Source organism: Coregonus lavaretus, assembly GCF_964263955.1.
Source record: "Coregonus lavaretus genome assembly, chromosome: 27".
NCBI classification, from domain to species: domain Eukaryota; kingdom Metazoa; phylum Chordata; class Actinopteri; order Salmoniformes; family Salmonidae; genus Coregonus; species Coregonus lavaretus.
This window is the reverse complement of record NC_140014.1, coordinates 41643395-41668624: the sequence shown is the minus strand read 5'-3', so window position 1 is coordinate 41668624 and position 25230 is coordinate 41643395. Positions and strand designations below refer to the sequence as shown.

General features: G+C 43.1%; 1 protein-coding gene across 2 annotated transcripts in view; it reads right to left on the bottom strand.

The window, feature by feature from the left end:
* LOC311103078 (uncharacterized protein) overlaps nt 1-25230 on the bottom strand; it is a 65728-nt gene that overhangs the window by 26138 nt on the left and 14360 nt on the right. The window contains exons 3-12 of one of the 2 annotated variants that reach the window (XM_084144611.1): nt 24101-24206; nt 19937-20067; nt 16261-16306; nt 15310-15521; nt 15037-15183; nt 14291-14449; nt 13844-13980; nt 13166-13306; nt 12390-12564; nt 1330-1440 (exon numbers count right to left, since the gene is read on the bottom strand). In XM_084144611.1, the coding sequence (XP_084000737.1) occupies nt 1330-1440; nt 12390-12564; nt 13166-13306; nt 13844-13980; nt 14291-14449; nt 15037-15183; nt 15310-15521; nt 16261-16306; nt 19937-20067; nt 24101-24206 (1365 nt within the window). Of the gene's footprint in view, nt 1-1329; nt 1441-12389; nt 12565-13165; nt 13307-13843; nt 13981-14290; nt 14450-15036; nt 15220-15309; nt 15522-16260; nt 16307-19936; nt 20068-24100; nt 24207-25230 lie in introns of those variants that run through there. The other variant, XM_084144610.1, reaches the window with a different exon arrangement.

Sequence of the window (25230 nt, the reverse complement as noted above, 5' to 3'; positions counted from 1 at the left end):
AATTTCATTCCTTCTTAATGCGTTTGAGCCAATCAGTTGTGTTGTGACAAGGTAGGGGTGGTATACAGAAGATAGCCCTATTTGGTAAAAGACCAAGTCCATATTATGGCAAGAACAGCTCAAATAAGCAAAGAGAAACGACAATCCATCATTACTTTAAGACATGAAGGTCAGTCAATCCGGAAGATTTCAAGAACTTTGAAAGTTTCTTCAAGTGCAGTCACAAAAACCATCAAGCGCTATGATGAAACTGGCTCTCATGAGGACCGCCACAGGAAAGGAAGACCCAGAGTTACCTCTGCTGCAGAGGATAAGTTCATTAGAGTTACCAGCCTCAGAAATTGCAGCCCAAATAAATGCTTCACAGAATTCAAGTAACAGACATATCTCAACATCAACTGTTCAGAGGAGACTGCGTGAATCAGGCCTTCGTGGTCGAATTGCTGCAAATAAACCACTACTAAAGAACACCAATAAGAAGAAGAGACTTGCTTGGGCCAAGAAACACGAGCAATGGACATTAGACCGGTGGAAATCTGTCCTTTGGTCTGATGAGTCCATATTTGAGATATTTGGTTCCAACCGGGTCTTTGTGAGACGCAGAGTAGGTGAACGGATGATCTCCACATGTGTGGTTTCCACCGTGAAGCATGGAGGAGGTGGTGTGATGATGCTTTGCTGGTGACACTGTCAGTGATTTATTTAGAATTCAAGGCACACTTAACCAGCATGGCTACCACAGCATTCTGCAGCGATACACCATCCCATCTGGTTTGCGCTTAGTGGGAGGTAATTTGTTTTTTAGCAGGACAATGACCCAAAACACACCTCCAGGGTGTGCAAGGGCTATTTTACCAAGAAGGAGAGTGATGGAGTGCTGCATCAGATGACCTGGCCTCCACAATCACCCGACCTCAACCCAATTGAGATGGTTTGGGATGAGTTGGACTGCAGAGTGAAGGAAAAGCAGCCAACAAGTGCTCAGCATATGTGGGAACTCCTTCAAGACTGTTGGAAAAGCATTCCTCATGTGCAAAGCTGTCATCAAGGCAAAGGGTGGCTACTTTGAAGAATCTCAAATATATTTAGATTTATTTAACACTTTTTTGGTTACTACATGATTCCATATGTGTTATTTTATAGTTTTGATGTCTTCACTATTATTCTACAATATAGGAAATAGTAAAAAAAAAAAAAAAACTGGAATGAGTAGGTGTGTCCAAACTTTTGACTGGTACTGTATATTCTTGAAACGTGCTCTTTACGACTGCTGTTTTGGCTGGAAGTTAATGTCAATACACAATATTGTAGGAGAGAATGGTCTTTTACCTTTTCCTTCAGGATGTTATCCAGATTCCTCTGCAGTTTGCGGACTTGGCTTTCTGCCTCCACCAGTTTCTCAGTCCTGTCCTGCAGCTCCATCTCCAGACGCCTACTCTCCTGAAGTTAGAGTGAGGGTTAGAGTTAGAGTTGGGGTTAGAGTTAGAGTTGGGGTTAGGTTAGAGTTGGGGTTAGGTTAGAGTTGGGGTTAGGTTAGAGTTGGGGTTAGGTTAGAGTTGGGGTGAGGGAGACACAGATCACCAGTTTTTCAGTGCTGTCCAGCAGCTCCATCTTCTGAAGTTAGAGTGAGGGTTAAGGTGAGTGTGTGGGAGAGGGTTCAAATAAATGTTTATACAGGGAGTACCAGGTAATACCATGGCTATATACAGGGAGTACCAGGTAATACCATGGCTATATACAGGGAGTACCAGGTAATACCATGGCTATATACAGGAAGTACCAGGTAATAACATGGCTATATACAGGGAGTACCAGGTAATACCATGGCTATATACAGGGAGTACCAGGTAATAACATGGCTATATACAGGAAGTACCAGGTAATACCATGGCTATATACAGGGAGTACCAGGTAATACCATGGCTATATACAGGAAGTACCAGGTAATACCATGGCTATATACAGGGAGTACCAGGTAATACCATGGCTATATACAGGGAGTACCAGGTAATACCATGGCTATATACAGGGAGTACCAGGTAATAACATGGCTATATACAGGGAGTACCAGGTAATACCATGGCTATATACAGGGAGTACCAGGTAATACCATGGCTTTATACAGGGAGTACCAGTACCGAGTCAATGTGCAGGGTTACAAGGTAATTGATGTAGATATGTACATATTAGATAGGGTAAAGTGACTAGACAACAGGATAGATAATAGACAGTAGCAGCAGTATACTGTAGGTAGGGGTAAAGTGACTAGACAACAGGATAGATAATAGACAGTAGCAGCAGTATACTGTAGGTAGGGGTAAAGTGACTAGACAACAGGATAGATAATAGACAGTAGCAGCAGCGTATGTGGTGAATGTGAATGTGTGTGTGTGGCGTCAGTATGCATGTGGGCGCATGTAATGTGGAGTGGGCGCATGTAGTGTGTGTGGTGTGTGTGTGTGTGTGTCATTGTAGCAGTGTTATGGCTTGGGGGTTGAAGGTGTTCAGGGTCCTGCTGGTTCCAGCTGGTATCAGGGAGAACAGTCTATGGCTTGGGTGGCTGGAGCCTGACAATTTATTTTGACCTTCCTCTAACACCGCCTGGTATAGAGGTCCTAGATGGCAGGAAGCTCGGCCCCAGTGATGTACTGGGCCGTACGCACTACCCTCTGTAGCGCCTTTCAGTCGGAGGCCTTGCTGTACCAGGCGGTGATGTTGCCAGTCAAGATGCTCTCAATGGTGCAGCTGTAAAACATTTTGAGGATCTGAGGGGCCATGCCAAATCTTGTCAGCCTCCTAAGGGGGAAGAGGCGCTGTCGTGCCCTCTACACAACTGTGTGGGTGTATGTGGACCATTATAATTCCTTAGTGACGTGGACACCGAGGCACTGGAAGCTCTTGACCCCACTCCACTAGAGATGTGAATGGGGGCGTACCCGTCCTTCCGTTTCCTGTAGTCCATGATCAGCTCCTTTGTCTTGCTGACATTGAGGTTGTTGTCCTGGCACCACACGGCCAGGTCCCTGACCTCCTCCCTGTAGGCTGTCTCATTGTCGTCGGTGATCAGGCCTACCACCGTCGTGTCGTCAGCAAACTTGATGATGGTGTTGTGAGGTCACTCAGTGGTGGGTGAACAGGGAGTACAGGAGGGGACTGAGCACGCACCCCTGAGGGGCCACCGTGTTGAGGGTCAGTGTGGCGGAGGTGTTGCCTACCCTCACCACCTGGGGGCGGCCCGTCAGGAAGTCCAGGATCCAGTTGCAGAGGGAGGTCTTCAGTCCCAGGGTCCTTAGCTTGGTGATGAGTTTGGAGGGGACTATGGTGTTGAACGCAGAGCTATAGTCAATGAACAGCATTCTTACATAGGTATTCCTTTTGACCAGGTGGGTGAGGGCAGTGTGGAGTGCAATAGAGATTGCATCATCTGTGGATCTGTTGGGGCGGAATGTGAATTGGAGTGGGTCCAGGGTGTCTCGGATGATGGTGTTAATGCGAGCCATGATCAGCCTTTCATGGCTACAGATGCAAGTGCTAGGGGCGATAGTGTTAGATTAATTTGGATTTTAAGAATAATGACTAAAGAATTACACCCCAAACACAGTATAAATGTTAGAATTATCATGTGTCAACCCACTAACAGAAGGGGCGTTACTAACCATTCAAGGGGGGAGGCGGGAACTGTTTAAGAAAGGTGGGAGGAGCATAGTGTTTTTGTTTGTCAAGAAGTATAAAGAAAGGAGATTTGTGTTTTGGCCTCAGAGCTCTCACCATGAATAAAAATACAGATAAGACTTGTGAGTTGTGGACCTTGAATCATTGATGATTAAAACCAGAGCCTTACAACCTCTGGTAATGATTCAAGCTTAGGGTGAATTAGAGAAAATAATTCACATGACAGATTGGTCCTTCGAGCCGGATCTTAATACATCTTTATCGTTCTGAAGACACCGAATCCGTGCACGGGCGGGTGATAGCATCCGTTACAGTCCTGGCCTTCCACGTTAAGGTTAAAAAACAGGCCGGTGATTACTCTTTATGAACGATAAAGACGTTAACAAGTTTGAAAAAGCATTTTAATCCAGACTGCAAGGAAAAGGTCAGTAATTTTTATTCATGGATTTTGGTAAAATGAGTTGAACTTATTTACCAAAGAAGGTAATAATTATTACGACAGGGAGGGTCCGCAATTGATCCTAGAGGTAAATAGCTATTACAAAAAAAAACTAGTCCGAAATGACATGGTAGTGAATTGCAATCACAAATGTAAACTAAGTTAATATTGTCATTGTACGAATTGCAATGTTCAGTATAAACAGGGAAATGATTATCATCGTATGAGAGGGATATGTCGGGAGTTCATATATGCGACTGGGCATTTGTTAGAACTGTGCAAACAAGTTTTGACGGATGATAAGGTCGTATGTGTGTGAGACTTAATCCCTCGGGAGACGTGGTTATTATTTCAGGGGTGGAGGAAAAGGAAAAAAATCGTGTGGAAAAAATTGGGTAACTTACTCTTTTCCTGAAACCGGAGTTTTAAATAGAAACTCTGGGTTAGGGGTTAAATAATTTTAAAGGGTTAATTACAAAAGCAAGAGGGGCACTAAGATATTAGCTCCTACGAAAATAATTCGGGAGGGAATTATTTAAAAAACAAAAAGGGGGGAGGGATTTCTTATTGTTCCACGATGGGAAAGACATCTTCTAAACAAGTCCGAGAATTAACGGGAGATGGGAGAAATATGTTTTAGGGATCCATTTGGGAGAAGAGGTATGAATTTATTGGGCATCTCGAAGTAAAAAAGTTAGTAGGCAGATGCATATAAAATTAGATGAAAAAACAGCGAGCGGAGGGCTAGAGACAGCGAGGGTATGGCTTTTTGAAGCGCGAAGGAGAGAGAAAGGGATATACAGAAAATGAAGTTTCAGGACCTCCCCCACAGCAAGGAGAGAGGTTATATCCAGAGTTAGTAGAGAAGGCTTGGAAAGAAAGCCCAGATGACACCGTTGTCATGTGTAAAAGAAGATTAGGGGTGATCCCCTTCCTTCCCCCACCATATGACGGCCAAGCCGGAATGTTGGAAGGGCGGGAAGACGGGGGGCAGAGTAAAGAGAACAAAGAGTTTTACAACAGGAGGTAGTCAGGTTAAGAATAGAATTGGCTAAAAACACCACAAAGCGATTATTTGAGAGGTACCTATATAAGTCCAACGAGTGGTCCTCTGTGGCTCAGCTGGTGGAGCACGGCGCTTGTAACGCCAAGGTAGTGGGTTCGATCCCCGTGACCACTAATAAAAAATAATTTAAAAAAATGTATGCACGCATGACTGTAAGTCGCTTTGGATGGAAGCGTCTGCTAAATGACATATTATTATGCGTGTGTATGCGCTTTCGCACTCAAACGTAGACGTACGTTATGAGAGAATATTTGCGTTTTTGGTCAGTTGGCAGACGCTCTAATCCGGAGCGACTTGAAGAACTGCCAATAGAGGTTTGCATGGAACTATTCTGTTGTGTTGGGCATTTGAATGGCAGAAGATGAAATATGTGTGTATGAGGAAATTCAACGGCGGGTATGAATGATAACCGGATACTACTTAGTATTTGGTTGGTTGGTTAAATGCTAAATAAAAGATTTGAGGCGTGGTTATGGGGTAACTAGGAAGACGCACTTATTCAAAAAGGAATGGGTGGAGAGAGAGTTTTTTTACGTGTATTAAAAGTTGCATTAGATAGACATATCTAGAATATTACTAAAGCTATGAAAATATGTTATAAGTACTAATGACATTATTTCTTAAGAAGGAAAATTGTAGGGAAGTTTCCCGCGCCTCCCCATAATGTAGGAAGGAGCAGGGGAGGGGGGGAGTGAGAGACAGGACATCGTTCAAATGGTAGGGATGTCATTAAGTGTATGCTGATAAATAATATCAAGCGTTTGTTTTATTGATTGGGGCCGAATCAGAGAAAACTGTTAAAGATATTGAATAGCGAACTGAAAATGAAAGGCATAAAATACAGAATAATTGGACGATTTTAAAACGATAATTTATTTTGGTTAGGAAGCAAGTGGCATTGGCTGTTGTGCTGGGGAAATAGCGCCAGCCTGTGGTGGGTTCTGGATTTGTTATAAACAACTTTATATATTAAACTAAAATGAATAGACTACAATTTGAACGTCAGAAAAAGGACAATATAATTCGTAATAGTTATTATAATTATTATTGATAGTTATTGCAGTTATTATTATCCTGAGTGGCGCAGTGGTCTAAGGCACTGCATCGCAGGGCTAGCTGTGCCACTAGAGATCCTGGTTCAGATCCAGGCTCTGCCGCAGCCGACAGCGACCGGGAGACTCATGGGCGGTGCACAATTGGCCCAGTGTCGTCCAGGGTAGGGGGGAAAATGGCCGGCAAGGATGGAGCTCAGTTGATAGAGCATGGGGTTTGCAACGCCAGGGTTATGGGTTCGATTCCCACGGGGGGAGGCCAGTAAAAAAAATAAAGATAAAAATAATACAAATGTATTCACTAGGTTGCTCTGGATAGGAGCATCTGCTGGGTGACTAGAATGTAAAGGTATTATCATTGATTCAGTAATGATAGGAGGGAAGTAGCGATAGAGCTGAGAGGGTTGAGAGTTGAGGAGAATGATTTGTGGCTCTGGTTGGCGGGAAAAAGGAGAGGCAGAGACATACTTAGAGAGACAGAGGAAGGAAACTGTTTAGGTTTGAAAAACAAGCAGGCTGAGGGACAGAGATAACAGTTTCTGGAGCTTGAAAAGCAGAGACTAACAGAGTAAGAAAAGGAACAGACGAGAGCAGAGTATTTAATGGCCACTAGGGGAAATAGCTGGGATCGGTAAAACTCCAAGATAGAAGAGGAGAGAGATTTACTAGGGGGTGGATCAAATAATTGATAATGGATCATTTGAATGAGATCACATGTAGCAGATTTAGAGTAATCAATTAAATAATCATTGTATACTCGAGGAATTTTGAGGGATTTTATGAAGTTAGGCATATTTAAGTAAAGAGGGAGCTACCAAATTAAGTTGAGCCTAACTATCTTTGATTGTTATTTTTCAATTGGGTTTTTCAAATAAAATAAAAACACACCCAGCATGATGTTTATAAAGGGTTGTTATGTTGAATTTAGGGAATTTTCAACAGTTCATAGGTGGTGTTTACTATGCTGTGGGATGGAACGGTTTATTGGGGGATATTTGAAACTAAATTCATGGAATAAGCTGCAGTAATCAGAAGAATGTACAATCTAAGGCGAGACAACTATTGCCTAGATCATTGATTTAGCAATAGGGTCAGGTAGATAAGGAAAATAAGAAAACAATTAGATGAAGAATGATGAGCTTTTTGGTAAGGATAGACTTCTGTAAAGCTAAGGTCGTCATTATGTACTGCATACGGGTAAATCAAGTGATCTTATCTATGGGAAGGCAATGGCAGCCCATGGTAAAATCATTTGGAACTCTGAGGAGGAAGAACAGGTTATGTTGTTGCTCTCTTCCCAAACAGTCTTAGCTTTTAATAAATATATCAGGGATGTTACCCAAATGGTAGAGAGTAACGAGGGATATGACATTGGTAGTGATTTAAAGATGATGAAGTTTTTTGGTGGGCTATTAGATATAACTGGGTTAATCATGAACATAGAGATTTTTATTCTTTGTTGCTAGACAGAAGACTTAAGTGACTTACAAAACAGACTTGTCATGTCCAACAATCAGTCTTCAGGTCAAGGCCGGGAGAGCCGGGGTAGAACAGAGGTTGAACTAAACATAAGTGTTTTTACAAGATAAGAGACTAATTGATTCTGAACTGAATGAAAGTCGAATTTAGCCGCCATAAAGAGAAAGGAAGTGGGAGGAGCAATAAAGAAGCAAAAAAGAATCTCAAAAATGAAAGGCATGGCAATTGGTTGATAAATAATCTAAGGGAATGTTTAGGAAGGTGGAAAAAATTGACACATAAGCAGAACTATGTGTCAAGAGGGGGGAAGAGGCTAATTGTATTAGATAATATACGAAGGAGAGGACAAAATACTTTTAAAAAAAACAACATTTTTTAGATAGTCTAAAAAGAGAATGCAGTCAGAAATTGTTACATTAATCTGAACATGTGTGAAGATAGTTTATTAACCACACCCGTATGTCAGAGGTTTTGTGCCCCACAGGTGAACTAAAGGAGAAGGTGACCCACTATCTAACCAGGTGACTGGTGAGCATCCAGTCACTAGAAGGAAAACTGGAAGCAGGCCTGTTGGGAAGGGCCCTATCAGGTTATATTGGTCACCGCCTTTGCCATTAGAATAGCAGAGAGAGGAACCTGGGTCCATGTTACCCACTGCAAGAAGGTAAGACCACATACAAGCACCGCTTAGCACACGCAGAGTTGACGAGCGGAACTGCGCCACAGGGTGCGGGGGTCACCTCTGTCAACGAAGATCTCCTACCCAGACCTATCATCACTGTAGTGTGTTCCTAGGGTGTGAGTATGGGGTGGTACCGAGCAGAAGGACTCAAGACAGGAGAGGGTTGGGGTTTTTTGGGAATATGGGTGACCCTGAGCTGCATCATAGTCTCGGCAATAGTCGTGGTAGGTCAAAATCCACCACCACCTCACACCAATTACGCTATGGCCTTACCATTATTAAGAAATAAAGGGAAAGCGACCCGACATACTGACCATCAAGGGCGAGTGATCTACAAAATAGGAGTCAGAGAAGGGTGGGGAGTAAGATTCAAAATTATGATTAGGGATCTTATCAGAGCGGATAAGCAAGCAACATGGGATTATAAGATCCCGTTGTATTTATGTTCAGCCCCCTCAGCGGATTGTTCCTGGGCTCAGGTATTTAGACATACTGGGGGAAGGAGATATGAGACGGGGGGGCTGGACGTCCAGATGGAGGATAAGAAGGTATAACGACATCCCCACGGAGATGGTAGTAACGATAGTAAAGGTCGATAAAGAGGACATGAAAATAACTTACTGGGCTTGCGCGGACGTATACGGACGGGATACTTGTCTAAGATTATATTTGATGGAGTCAAAAGATATAGAGGGAGCAGGTACTGGCATTAATCCATTAATGACAATAGACCGAGTAAATCAGTCAAGGGATGACGGAGTCAATTTGACTAACCCGTCCACTATGAAAGATTTTCTCCTCCAGGAATGGAACAATGGGGAAGTGGAGGGGGTCCCTGATGAGAATCTCTGGTTAAAGTGGATGAAATACACCGCTAGGGCCTTGGGGGAGACAAATTGTTATGCATGCTCCATTGGGTGACCAGCAATGTTGACCGCCCCAATGCCAAAGGCAATGTTTCCCTGTGTATTAGACCTGGGGTCCAATCAAAAAGAGCCAAATTACACAGGGATTGGGCTGGCAAAATTGACATACTCGGCCAGCCCACCTAGATTCACTTTAACTCCTGGCGAATACCAGTGTTACATACATAGAAATGGCACCCGTAACTTGGGTGATTTTGATGGCTGTAAGGAGATAATTAATGTGACTGATTTAGATAAGGAAGGAAGGGAAAAAAGATTAGGAACCTAACCATCCCTTTGACTGATGTGTGGTGGGCATGCACTAAACAGGGAGCATTCGGCAGACATTACCAGAGGGATGGGTGGGTACTTGTGTACCAGTATTGTTGGTCCAACCTGTAAGAATTGGTCATCAAAGACCAGTGACAGGAAGAATAATTAGGAGAAAAATAAATAAGTCAGGAATGAAATAGCCCAATTTGGATAGATGGTATAGGCATCCCCAGGGGTGTTCTAGACGAATACAAAGCTATAAATCAAATATGGGAGAGTTTTACTACAACATTTTTCTGGTGGGGGACAAACAAAAATATGGATTGGATAAATTATATCTATTACAACCAACAGCGATTTATTGACAAGACTAGAGATGCAGTAAGGGGATCTCTGAGCGATTATCCGCCATCCCGCTCGTAACTTAGTAGAGGTTGGTTCTAGATCAGGCAGAAAGGGCCGGTGTCTATAGAAAGATAAGCCATTGTTGCATATTTATCCCTAACAACACCACACTGGATGGGACAGTCACCAGAGCTCTTACAGAATTAACTGCACTGAGTGAAGGATGAACTGAACTCAGAAGTTAGTACATTGTGGATAGGGTGGTTTGATGAAATATTTGGTAAATGGAAAACCCTAGCAGCCACCATCTTAGGAGCGATCAGTGTTTGTATGGGTATTCTTGTATTATGTGGTTGTTGTCTTGTTCCCTGTGTCCGAGGATTGGTGAGTCAGGCGTTGGTGAAATGCAGTATCTAAACAATGATGAGAGATGGACTGACTCCGGACTCTGACCAGGGGAATGTGAAAAACAATCCTCCAGGCTTGGTGGATGACGAAGATTTGGACCCTGAAAGACCGCAATTGGATGAAATGTTTATTAGTTCTGATGTGATCTCTGAGATTAATAATGCTTGTAAAATACATTTATCCTGAATGTGGGAATATTTAGTCAAAGGGGTGGATTGTTAGATTAATTTGGATTTTAAGAATAATGACTAAAGAATTACACCCCAAACACAGTATAAATGTTAGAATTATCATGTGTCAACCCACTAACAGAAGGGGCGTTACTAACCATTCAAGGGGGGAGGCGGGAACTGTTTAAGAAAGGTGGGAGGAGCATAGTGTTTTTGTTTGTCAAGAAGTATAAAGAAAGGAGATTTGTGTTTTGGCCTCAGAGCTCTCACCATGAATAAAAATACAGATAAGACTTGTGAGTTGTGGACCTTGAATCATTGATGATTAAAACCAGAGCCTTACAACCTCTGGTAATGATTCAAGCTTAGGGTGAATTAGAGAAAATAATTCACATGACAGATAGTCATTTAGGCAGGTTACCTTGGCGTTCTTGGGAACGGGGACTATGGTGGTCTACTTGAAACAAGTTAGTTTTACAGACCGGGTCAGGTGTAGGTTGAAAATATCAGTGGGGTTAGAGTTGGGGTTAGGGGGAAGACACCAGTTTATCAGTGCTGTCCAGCGGCTCCATCTACAGACGCCTGCTGTCCTGAGACACCCAGACCAACCAGCTATCCGATCCTCTCTTCTATTCATTTAGAATAGACTGTCATCTATTTGGCAACAGCAGAACTCTTTCCATTTGCTATTTAGCAGTACATCAAACAATATTCACTAACAAAGTTCTGATTGTGCTTGCTGCTACCTTGACAGTGAGTGAGAGGTGTTCTGTGTTAGTTACCTTGACAGTGAGTGAGAGGTGTTCTGTGTTAGTTACCTTGACAGTGAGTGAGAGGTGGTCTGTGTTGGTTACCTTGACAGTGAGTGAGAGGTGGTCTGTGTTAGTTACCTTGACAGCGAGTGAGAGGTGGTCTGTATTAGTTACCTTGACAGCGAGTGAGAGGTGGTCTGTGTTAGTTACCTTGACAGCGAGTGAGAGGTGGTCTGTGTTGGTTACCTTGACAGTGAGTGAGAGGTGGTCTGTGTTAGTTACCTTGACAGTGAGTGAGAGGTGGTCTGTGTTGGTTACCTTGACAGCGAGTGAGAGGTGGTCTGTGTTAGTTACCTTGACAGTGAGTGAGAGGTGGTCTGTGTTAGTACCTTGACAGTGAGTGAGAGGTGGTCTGTGTTAGTTACCTTGACAGTGAGTGAGAGGTGGTCTGTGTTAGTTACCTTGACAGTGAGTGAGAGGTGGTCTGTGTTGGTTACCTTGACAGTGAGTGAGAGGTGGTCTGTGTTGGTTACCTTGACAGTGAGTGAGAGGTGGTCTGTGTTGGGTTACCTTGACGGCGAGTGAGAGGTGGTCTGTGTTAGTTACCTTGACAGTGAGTGAGAGGTGGTCTGTGTTAGTTACCTTGACAGTGAGTGAGAGGTGGTCTGTGTTAGTTACCTTGACAGTGAGTGAGAGGTGGTCTGTGTTAGTTACCTTGACAGCGAGTGAGAGGTGGTCTGTGTTAGTTACCTTGACAGCGAGTGAGAGGTGGTCTGTGTTAGTTACCTTGACAGCGAGTGAGAGGTGGTCTGTGTTAGTTACCTTGACAGCGAGTGAGAGGTGGTCTGTGTTAGTTACCTTGACAGTGAGTGAGAGGTGGTCTGTGTTAGTTACCTTGACAGTGAGTGAGAGGTGGTCTGTGTTAGTTACCTTGACAGCGAGTGAGAGGTGGTCTGTGTTAGTTACCTTGACAGTGAGTGAGAGGTGGTCTGTGTTGGTTACCTTGACAGTGAGTGAGAGGTGGTCTGTGTTGGTTACCTTGACAGTGAGTGACAGGTGGTCTGTGTTAGTTACCTTGACGGCGAGTGAGAGGTGGTCTGTGTTAGTTACCTTGACAGTGAGTGAGAGGTGGTCTGTGTTAGTTACCTTGACAGTGAGTGAGAGGTGGTCTCTGAGGAAGGTCTCGTCGTCTCTGATCTTCTTTATCTCTGCCTCCAGTTCCTCTCTCTGCAGACCAGCCTGCTGCTGTATCTGGTCCATCTCTTTAACGAGCTCCGACCTGACAGACGCCAGCTTCTCCCGGTGTTCCTGCTCCAGCTTCCTGCAGAACAAACACACAGGGAAAAACATATTCAATTCCATTTGATTTGATTCCATTTCATTTGACTCCCTTCCATTCGATTCAGTGTATTATTATTATTATTATTATTATTATTATTATTATTATTATTATGTTTTGTAATTATTACCCCCTTTTTTTCCCCAATTTCGTGATTATGATCTTGTCTCATCACTGCAACTCCAACGGGCTCGGGAGAGGCGAAGGTCGAGTCAAGTAAAGCCCCCCACGGCCAAACCCTCCCCTAACCCGGACGACGCTGGGCCAATTGTGCGCCGCCCTATGGGACTCCCGGTCACGGCCTGTAATGACACAGCCTGGGATCGAACCCGGGTCTGTAGTGACGCCGCAACACTGCGATGCAGTGCCTTAGACCGCTGCGCCACTCGGGAGACCCCATTCGATTCAATTTAATTCAACATTATTTATAAAATCTTTATTTATCCCCACAGGGCCATTTAAGAAAGACATTTCCAGGTTACAAGTAATATACTCCACATATAATACAAACGAAACAACACCAACAGCCATCAATGAAAGGGTCGAGGAGGTGCTAGCCAGAACAGTGGGAGGGGAATATTACCTGAGGTTGAGGTCATTCATTCGTTGGATGGCAGAGTGATGCTCGTCCACCTCAGTAGCCAGCTGGGTTTTTAACTTCTCCGTTTTCTCCAGGTCAGAACAAATCTTATCTTTCTCTCTGCACTCACGATCGACACGCTCACTGAAAAAAAATAAAAATAATCAGCAAGTTAATCAGAGATCTAGTTCTATAACTGATCTACTATTTTGAAAGATATGAAACAGAGAAAAAGCATGTTTTTATATTCCACTCAGATTAGGAGCAGCAGTGTAGATTTCTCCTCATCACAGTAAGTGTGAGTATGGTGTGGATGTGTATTCCAGTATGTTTATTTATATATCGTTTATGAGCACTAAGGTTGCAAAATTCACAATTCTAAATATTATTACTCCACTGTTGGAGCTAGGAACATTAGCATTTCGCTACACCTGCGAGAACATCTGCAAAATATGTGTACGCGACCAATAAACTTTGATTTGATTTGAAAATTCCGGTAGCTTTCACAAAATTCACAGGATTTCCAGAAATCCTGGTTGGAAGGTTCTGGATTTCCTGCCTTCTCCCTCCTGATTCTGGGAATTTTCCAACTGGGAATTCTGGAAAACTGGGACATTTTTGGAAAAGTTACCGGAACTTTGCAACCCTAAAACACCAGTGTAGAGATCTCCTCATACTCACAGTAGGTATCGGATCTCAGCCTTAAAGCTGGCCAGTGCAGCCCGGTGGATCCCATTCTTGGTCACGAGGAGCTCGTTCTCCAGAGCCACAGTCAGCTCACAGAGGTTCACTTTACCCTCCAGGTCAAAATCCAAGGCCTACAGCACAAATATACATACTCATTCAGTGTCAACATATCAAGCTCTCAAAATAGGGGAGAAAAAAAAAATACACTCAAGTGTAAAAAACCTTGACTCAAGTGTGAGAGTTAAATAGTGTATTGGAAGGAGACGGGACACCATTATGTTCCTACACAGAGCATTATGGGTACTGTAGCATATCATGCAGACCAGGCAACTGCAAACCCCTCCCATCTGGCACTCCAGGCAGACTTAAGAAAACGCTCAAAGTATTTGAAAAGACTAACTAGTTGAACCGAGGTCTGATAGGCAATACAAATGGTGTCACCTGTAGTATCTCGGGGCTGTTCTCGATGCCCTCCTCCGTCCAGACATCCAGGACGTCCTCGGCAGGAGTGGACCCTGTCCCATCGTCCAGAGTAGAGAACAGACACATCCGTATGGTGCTGCTCATACAGCTGGTCCTCCGGCCCGTCTCGTCAAACGGCTGCAAGGACGGACAGGGACGGAAGGGGACGGACAAATTGTCTAATAAATACATTGATTTGTTCATTTGTGTGTTCGTTCAAGAGTGACTCAAAAACAGAAAATATTGTAACATTTCCTCCACAAAACATTTTTTTTTTAAAGTAGACAAGTAAGAGTTTGAAAGAAATCCCCAAACTATGTTAACCAGAGGCATGTATATCATTTTACATTTACATTTTAGTCATTTAGCAGACGCTCTTATCCAGAGCGACTTACAGGAGCAATTAGGGTTAAGTGCCTTGCTCAAGGGCACATCGACAGATTTTTCACCTAGTCGGCTCGGGGATTAGAACCAACGACCTTTCGGTTACTGGCACAACGCTCTTAACCACTAAGCTACCTGCCGCCCTATATCTGTATGCATATGGATTTGACGGCACAGTACCCATGTCAGGACACAACACGGATCAGAAGGTGAGGAGAGACACTCTCTTATACAAATAATAATAGTTTATTGTAGAACATATTGTGATGTTTCGGGTCAGAGACCTTCATCAGACAGAGGCTACAACATGGGAATTAGACCCAAGATGGGCTTAACTGTACCTGTGAGGAGTGTAGTCTTTTGAGCTGTCTGTAAGGTGTGGAGGCAGAGGGGGTGGGGGGCTTGGTGTGGCTCAGAACCCAGGAAGCAAATGCCTGAACGCTCATGACGTCATCACCATTTAGAACCTGGAGGACATCCTCCGTCACCTGGAGACAAAAAATAAACAACAACAATCAGAAACATTTCCCAGCATCTACTCAGACTCTCAAACCTCCACTTGGGTTGAATCCAAAAATGGCACCCTCTACCCTATCTAATGCACTATAAGACACAGGGGGGCCATTTTGGACACAGTCTCTTTCCTCAGCTCCAGGCCCCAGGTGGTCACAGAGAGACAGTAGTTCATGGTGGCTGGCACATCCATCCCAGGGCATAGCCAGCTCTTCACAGGCCTGTCGTAACCTCTCCTCCAGGCGGTCTGACAGGGGCGCGATGGAGCGCCGTGGGGTGGACGGGTCGTCAGGGTTCCACAGGTGCAGCTGGCCTACAGACAGAGAGGCACACAGATATTTTAAGATTGTTTTACTATGGTCAGACTTGACTTAAGACCTTGGCCCTTGGTGAGTATCTATGATAACTGGGTATCTATTGAAGGTAATGAGTATTTGATAACTGGGTATCTATTGAAGGTAATGAGTATCTGTGATAACTGGGTATCTATTGAAGGTAATGCGTATCTGTGATAACTGGGTATCTATTGAAGGTAATGAGTATCTGTGATAACTGGGTATCTATTGAAGGTAATGAGTATCTGTGATAACTGGGTATCTATTGAAGGTAATGAGTATCTATGATAACTGGGTATCTATTGAAGGTAATGAGTATCTATGATAACTGGTATCTATTGAAGGTACTGAGTATCTATGATAACTGGTATCTATTGAAGTTAATGAGTATCTATGATAACTGGGTATCTATTGAAGGTAATGAGTATCTATGATAACTGGGTATCTATTGAAGGTAATGAGTATCTGTGATAACTGGGTATCTATTGAAGGTAATGAGTATCTATGATAACTGGTATCTATTGAAGGTAATGAGTATCTATGATAACTGGGTATATATTGAAGGTAATGAGTATCTATGATAACTGGGTATCTATGATAACTGGTATCTATTGAAGGTAATGAGTATCTATGATAACTGAGTATCTATGATAACTGGGTATCTATTGAAGGTAATGAGTATCTATGATAACTGGGTATCTATTACTTTCCACTCACCATCTGCCTCGTACTCTTCAGTACTGCTTTCATGAGCGTTCCAGCGCTGTGGAAGAAAGAAACATAACAACATTACTCATTTACTCACAGTGAGAAAATCAAGACTTTAAAAACATGCAGACAAAACGACCCACTTCCTCATGTGCTAGTCAGGTTGAGACAAGATGGGTGGGGGTAGCAGCAGGTTGGGGTTAGGGGTTGGTGTATGGATGGATGGATGGATGGATGGATGTATGTATGTATGTATGTATGTATGTATGTATGTATGTATGTATGTATGTGTGTGAGCGTGAGAAAGTGTCCAACCAAAAGGACAACAGAGCTATTGTGACGGCACGGACCCCTCTGAAGGTCAAAGGTGAGGCCAAAGATGGTGATCCATATCAGAAAATTAAAGAGAAACCGATCCATGTTGGCAGAGCTGATTCAAACCCTCACTTCTCTAACGGTTTCTCCTCCTCTCCCAGTCTTTTTAAGGACATTGGCTCCAAGTGAGCCAACATTAGCAAAAAAATAAAAGATTGACTTTAAAACAAAAACGTCAAAATTGGAGGATACTTTTTATAAAGCAAAATAGTGAAAGTGGTTGTTATAATATACATGATAAATAGCAGAATTATAATTTCCAAGTTTGACATGTAGTGTTAGTCTGGTCCTCAGTGTGAGACAGGAAGGGGGTTACTGGAGCATAGAGAGCTATTGTCTGGGAGGGAACCACAGTGAAGGAATGAAGAACAGATGGGTCTCCACTACTCTTTATTCCATCTCTGGGGGGGGGGGGGGGGGGCATTGTTCCTCTGTCAGACCCCAAAAAGCCCCACCCAAATCGGGTAGAGCCCCCTGACCCCGTCCCCATCTCCTGGTGCACCAGGCTGGAAGATGGACATTGTTCAACACAACCCAGGCTGCGTTTCAAATGGCACCCTATTTCCTACATAGTGCACTACGTTTGACCAGCGCGCATAGGAATCAGGTCAAAACTAGTGCGATTTATAGGGAATATGGTGTGAATTTGAGACTCAACCCATGATTAGTCAGCATCACGACACACTTCGTCCCTGTCAAGTGGAGAACGGTGGTGTACCCCAAGGTAGGGGAGGGAATGGCCGGCAGGGATGTGGGTTTGACTCCCACGGGGGGCCAGTATGAAAAATTTATATAAAAAAATATAAAAAATACAAAAATATAAAAAATGATGTATGCACTCACTAACTGTAAGTTGCTCTGGATAAGAGCGTCTGCTAAATGACTAAAATGTAAATGTAAGGACACAGACAATCATCATTACACTAACCTCCAGCCATACAGAGAGCAGTCTTGGGTCTGTATTTGTTTGCCTTTGTTGCCTACAACTAACATAATCTCTGCAGTGAGCATACATTGCCCTGCTAGACTGTGAAGCCCATCAATAAATACTGAGAGGTTGTACTAGTGCTGTTGTTGACAACTAAAAAGGGCCTCCCCCATGACTCTCTCTCCCCTCCTCCCCCATGACTCTCTCTCCCCTCCTCCCCATGACACTCTCCTCTCTTCCCCCATGACTCTCTCCTCCCCCATGACGCTCTCCTCTCCCATGACTCCATCCCCCCCTCCCCCATGACTCTCTCCTCTCCTCCCCCATGACTCTCTCCTCTCCTCCCCCATGACTCTCTCCCCTCCTCCCCCATGACTCTCTCCTCCCCTCCCCCATGACTCTCTCCTCCTCTCCCCCATGACTCTCTCCTCCCCTCCCCCATGACTCTCTCCTCCCCTCCCCCATGACTCTCTCCTCCCCTCCCCCATGACTCTCCCCCATGACTCTCTCCTCTCCTCCCCCATGACTCTCTCCTCTCCTCCCCCATGACTCTCCCTCTCTCAAAGCACTGGCCTGTCTCAACATGAAGATGTGGGTGTGGGATATAACACTGTGGTTGCCTTGACCACCACAACACTGGCAGCATAGTGAGCGCACACACACACACACAGCAGGGTTCAAAGTTCACCTGTTCCTTTCACTATGCAGCATTATATGAGTGTTGCTCCTGTCCTGATGGTAACATAGCCAGATCTCTACAACAACAAAGGCAAACAAAAGTCCAGTAAGTGCAGATGTGTTGATGTGTTGACCTACTACAACATCAGTAATGACAGAACAAAGTGGTGCCATTTCTGCTCAAGTTGTGTGTGTTTCATTTCAAATCTGACCTGCATACCACAACGCTGATTATCTAAGAATACTGCATACCACAACGCTGATTATCTAAGAATACTGCATACCACAACGCTGATTATCTAAGAATACTGCATACCACAACGCTGATTATCTAAGAATACTGCATACCACAACGCTGATTATCTAAGAATACTGCATACCACTACGCTGATTATCTAAGAATACTGCATACCACAACGCTGATTATCTAAGAATACTGCATACCACTAAGCTGATTATCTAAGAATACTGCATACCACTACGCTGATTATCTAAGAATACTGCATACCACTACGCTGATTATCTAAGAATACTGCATACCACAACGCTGATTATCTAAGAATACTGCATACCACTACGCTGATTATCTAAGAATACTGCATACCACTACGCTGATTATCTAAGAATACTGCATACCACTACGCTGATTATCTAAGAATACTGCATACCACTACGCTGATTATCTAAGAATACTGCATACCACAACGCTGATTATCTAAGAATACTGCATACCACTACGCCGATTATCTAAGAATACTGCATACCACTACGCTGAGTATCTAAGAATACTGCATACCACTACGCTGAGTATCTAAGAATACTGCATACCACTACGCTGATTATCTAAGAATACTGCATACCACTAAGCTGATTATCTAAGAATACTGCATACCACAACGCTGATTATCTAAGAATACTGCATACCACTACGCTGATTATCTAAGAATACTGCATACCACTACGCTGATTATCTAAGAATACTGCATACCACTACGCTGATTATCTAAGAATACTGCATACCACTACGATGATTATCTAAGAATACTGCATACCACTACGCTGATTATCTAAGAATACTGCATACCACTACGCTGATTATCTAAGAATACTGCATACCACTACGCTGATTATCTAAGAATACTGCATACCACTACGCTGATTATCTAAGAATACTGCATACCACTACGCTGATTATCTAAGAATACTGCATACCACAACGCTGATTATCTAAGAATACTGCATACCACTACGCTGATTATCTAAGAATACTGCATACCACTACGCTGATTATCTAAGAATACTGCATACCACTACGCTGATTATCTAAGAATACTGCATACCACAACGCTGATTATCTAAGAATACTGCATACCACTACGCTGATTATCTAAGAATACTGCATACCACTACGCTGATTATCTAAGAATACTGCATACCACTAAGCTGAGTATCTAAGAATACTGCCAACACACTCATATCAGCCTTCTGGAAGAATGTCTTTATAGCATTGAGTGTTCGCAGTAAAAGGACAACCGAAGACCAATAATGATCCTACTCATACAATTCAATTTGCAAATGGGGTTGACAGTACTTCAAGATTAACTTTATGAAGTGAAACTGAGTTGCTGATTATCAGAATATTAATTTCACTCATCCATCTATCCATTCATTCTCAATAGGCTTTTTTTATTTTTATTTTTTTACCTCACGTTTCCTCGGTACAGTGGCGTCTTCATGGTCCTCTGGGTTCTGCCCTGTAGCCTCTGTGAACTCTGGTGTAGAGCGCCGGCCATATCGCTTACTACCCAGCACAAACTTAGCTTGGACTGGTGAGTCTGTTGAGAAGGTGACGAGGAGAATGGTCCATAAGAATACAATTATATAAAAATTCTAAAAATGTCAAAACCTAGCTATTGTCTCCTGTCACTACTTCTCCAAAAGTTTATCATTCAATAAGCTACATTTCTCTCAGGGGGAACGAAAACCCTGATTGGAAACCAGAGCAGTGTTCATTTTGGCAGCTATTTTATACTTAGCTTTAGCCTTTAATCTGAGTCACAGTTATCAGTTTAGTTATTATCACTCGCATTAATTTCTAGTTATTATCAGTCGACGAAAATACTGGACAATTTTAGTTTAGTTTTAGTCAATTTTTTCCCCCTAACTTGCGCATTCAGATAGTCTTGTCCAACTAAGCCTACTATCCCCTCCAATACCTTAGCTGGCAACATTGTAACCAATGACAGCCTTAATTAACCATATAGGATATGAAGCCTACAGGTTAAACAATTTAGCTCGCTTTCCTCCCCATCAGAACCATCGGAGGGGGGTAAATAACAGTGGCTTTCCTCCCCATCAGAACCATCGGAGGGGGGTAAATAACAGTGGCTTTCCTCCCCATCAGAACCATCGGAGGGGGGTAAATAACAGTGGCTTTCCTCCCCATCAGAACCATCGGAGGGGGGTAAATAACAGTGGCTTTCCTCCCCATCAGAACCATTGAAGGGGGGTAAATAACAGTGGCTTTCCTCCCCATCAGAACCATCGGAGGGGGGGGTAAATAACAGTGGTTTCATTGAAAAGGGGAGAGTGAAGCTTTCCAACAATGCAGGAAGTATTACTGGACTCCTAATATTCAGCAAAAAGCATGAGTTTTTCCAATCTGAAATAATAGCAGCACACATGGCTAAATAGCGGAGCAAAAATAAATAATACATATAAAAACAAAGATAATCAAAAAACACAGTTTCTAATTAGCTACTTAGTTTGTTACAACTGAAGTGTCCTGGCTGCGCATCAGTTGAAACGAGAGACCGGTGTTGAGTGATTGAAGTGACCGGGAGCTGTGTGTGTGTGTGTGTGTGTGTGTGTGTGTGTGTGTGTGTGTGTGTGTGTGTGTGTGTGTGTGTGTGTGTGTGTGTGTGTGTGTGTGTGTTGTATGTGGGACAGCCAGATCAACTCAATCGCGGCGCAACAGAAAGACGTTATCGGCCAATGAGAGGATTGCTTTAAATATTCTGCATGCATGCCTGCTTGTGATTGGACAAAACAAAATGTCCATTAGTCTCATGTAGAATTCTCAATTGTAAAGTAATTTGCAAGTGTTCGTTTTTTTCACGGGCGTCTCGTTATCATTAGTTTGTCAGGAAAAATAAGGTCGTCTAAAAGTATTTTTCGTCAGAGTTATTTTTGACGAAATTAACACTGAACCGGAGCTGAATGTTTTCACTTTCATTCAGACACAGAATGTGACTCAACATCAGAACACATTAGCTCAATCGACAGGGATTTGAAGTGCATTCATATTTAATTACCAGGTCCGAAATGTTGACACGGACTAACTGACTGATCTCTAACTCTTTGGCACCGATATACAGCGCCTTCAGAAAGTATTCACACCCCTTAACGTTTTACACCTTTTGTTGTGTTACAGCCTGAATTTAAAAATGGATTAAAAATGTAGTATCACTGGCCTACACACAATACCCCATAATGTCAAAGTGGAATTCTGTTTGACATTTTTACAAATGAATTAAAATTCAAAAAGCTGAAATGTCTTGAGTCAGCTCTTTATGACATACAGTGCCTTCAGAAAGTTGTCACACCACCTCTTGACTTTTTCAACATTTTGTTATTACATGCTAAATTTAAAAATGATTAAATTGAGATTTTGTCACACAGTACCCGATAATGTCAAAGTGGAAATATGTTTTTAGAAATTTTTACAAATTAATAAAAAAATGAAAAAGCTTAAAATGTCTTGAGTCAATAAGTATTCAACCCCTTGGTTATGGCAAGCCTAAATAAGTTCAGGAGCAAACATTTGCTGAACAAGTCCCATAATAAGTTGCATGGAATAACTATGTGCAATAATAGTGTTTAACATGATTTTTGAATGACTACCTCATCTCTGGACCCCACAACTTCAAACACAGATTCAACCACAAAGACCAGGGAGGTTTTCCAATGCCTCACAAAGAAGGGCACCTATTGGTAGATAAAACAATTAATTAAAAAAGCAGATATTGAATATCCCTTTGAGCATGGTGAAGTTAATAATTCCACTTTGGATGGTGTATCAATACACCCAGTCACTACAAAGATACACGTGTCCTTCCTAACTTAGTTGCCGGAGAGGAAGGAAACCGCTCAGGGATTTCACCAAGAGGCCAATGGTGACTGTAAAACAGTTACAGAGTTTAATGACTGTGATCGGAGAAAACTGAGGATGGATCAACAACATTGTAGTTACTCAACAATACTAACCTAATTGACAGAGTGAAAAGGAGGAAGCCTGTACAGAATACAATTATTCCAAAACATGCATCCTGTTTGCAACAAGGCACTTAAGTAATACGGAATGGAGCTGAGCACAGGCAAAATCCTAGAGGAAAACCTGGTTCAGTCTGCTTTCCACTAGACACCGGGAGATGAATTTCACCATTCAGCAGGACAATAACCTAAAACACAAGGCCAAATCTCCACTGGAGTTGCTTACCAAGAAGACACTGAATGTTCCTGAGTGGCTGAGTTACAGTTTTGTCTTAAAAATCTGCTTGAAAATCTATGGCAAGACTTGAAAATGGGTGTGTAGCAATGATCAACAACCAATTTGACAGAGCTTGAAGAATTTTGAAAAGAATAATGTGCAAATATTGCACAATCCAGGTTTGGAAAGCTCTTAGAGACTTACCCAGAAACACTCACAGCTGTAGTCGCTGCCAAAAGGTGATTCTAATATGTATTGACTCAGAGGTGTGAATACTTACGTAAATGAGATATTTCAGTATTTTATTTTCAATAAATGTGCCCCCCCCCCCCCCCCAAATAAAAAAACATGTTTCACTTTGTCATTATGGGGTATTGTGTGTAGATAGGTGAGAAAATTTTGATTTAATTCATTTTGAATTCAGGCCGTAACAACAAAATGTGGAATAAGTCAGTGAGTATGAATACTTTCTGGAGGCACTGTAGCAATCCTTAAGTCATACCAGCCTCCTCTCTCTAGTCTCCACGCTCTCTTTTGGCAGCGCCACGCCACATAAGTCCAATGTAGTAACTCCAAAGCCGTGAACACAGAACAGCCAGCAGTACAGCTTGTGTTAACATCACGGCCCCAAACAGGGCACTTATCTACAGAGATACATTTTATAATCATGCTTATTCAAGAGAGACGACAGATCCTCAAACTGTACAGTCATTGGAATCTAAATACGTATTAAAGATTATAAATTACATTGATTCTAAGTTCTCTACCACGTGCAACAACGCTAGTGGTACGACCATGGCAGTTCCAACAGCAGTCTCAGTCAGTTTGTAGTTCATGACCCATGATGCATTTGGCTTCGTCTCAGTATGTTGGATTTACTACTGATGCCTATATAGTTGGCATGGTTACTATTGTATTTAACTTTCTTCATGGTTAGTATTGTATTGAACCTTCTTCGTGGTTAGTTTTGTATAGCATTCTTCATTGTATTGCTATTTAGTCCAAAAATACAACTGCATCCATTCCTTACCCCATGATGCATTTGGCTGTTGTGCCTCAGTTTGTTGGATCTACTCCTGATGCGCCATATCTAGCTGGCATGGCAAGTATTGTAAATAGTGTTGTTAATTGCATTGCTATTCATTTACAGAAATACAACTATATGTAACCACATTGGATTGGACACCTCACTCCTCCACCCGCGGCGGAGCCATCGAACTGGTAGCTTTTCAGTGGCGCAGTTGGCTAAGGCATCGTCAAGAGGGCGGTCGTGTGTATTTGGAAGACAGGAGGTGAATGACAGTAAAAGGTTTGTGAGTGAGGAAGCATATATCGTTGAGCAAGCACAGCGACGTCTGTCACATACACTCCTTCCTTACCCGGCCGTGGCTGCGGCGGTGCAGGTGTCTCCTGACTGGATGAAGGTGCTGCTGTAGTCGTCGATAACACCAGAATCAGAGCATTCTTGAACTGCTCAAAATCAACCTGCAACACAAATACACAATTCTGCAATGAAACGGTCTTCCTGTCATAAGGGTCAAATCCTAACGTCCACTTCAGTGGATGTGCATTACTTAGTTGTGATGTCAAGGGGACACTAACTATGTGAAGGCCCAGTGCAGTCAAAACCTTTTCCTGTGTTTTATATATCTATTTCCACACTATGAGGTTGGAATAATAGTGTGAAATTGTGAAAATGATGATAATGCTCCTTTAGTGTAAGAGCTGTTTGAAAAGATGCCTGAAATTTTAGCCTGTTTTTGGTGGGATGGAGTTTTGGCCTGCCTGGTGACATCACCAGGCGGTAAATTAGTTAATAGACCAATAAGAAAGAGAGTTCCAAACCTCTCTGCCAATAACAGCTAGTTTTCAGTTATCCCATCCCCACTCAGACCACTCCCAGACAGTCCTAGCTAAATTATTGCTTGAGAAATGTCTCTTTGCTATGAAGCTATTTTTGTTTATTTTAGTATTTTAATTGAAAACAATCACAGTAAAGTACTTAATTGTTAACCAGAAATGAAAAACAGCTGCATTAGACATTTAACCAATGTCCTTCCTATTTCAGCCCTAACAAAGCAAGGGGGGCATTTTCCTCATCAAGCACCCTCTCAAACAGACCCACTTCAATTGTGAATGTCACGACAACCAGGCCAATCAACAACAGACACCTGGGATGAGGAGGTCAATGACAGTGTCTACTTTCTCTCTAAAACAAGACCGCTAACAAAGCACCAGGAGACTGGCCCTGGCTGGCTGGCTCCCTGGCTGACTGACTCCCTGGCTGACTGACTCCCTGGCCAGCTGGCTGGCTGACTCCCTGACTGGCTGGCTGGCTGACTCCCTGGCTGACTGACTCCCTGGCTGGCTGGCTGACTCCCTGGCTGACTGACTCCCTGGCTGACTGACTCCCTGGCTGACTGACTCCCTGGCCGGCTGGCTGACTCCCTGGCCAGCTGGCTGGCTGACTCCCTGGCCGGCTGACTCCCTGGCCGGCTGGCTCCCTGGC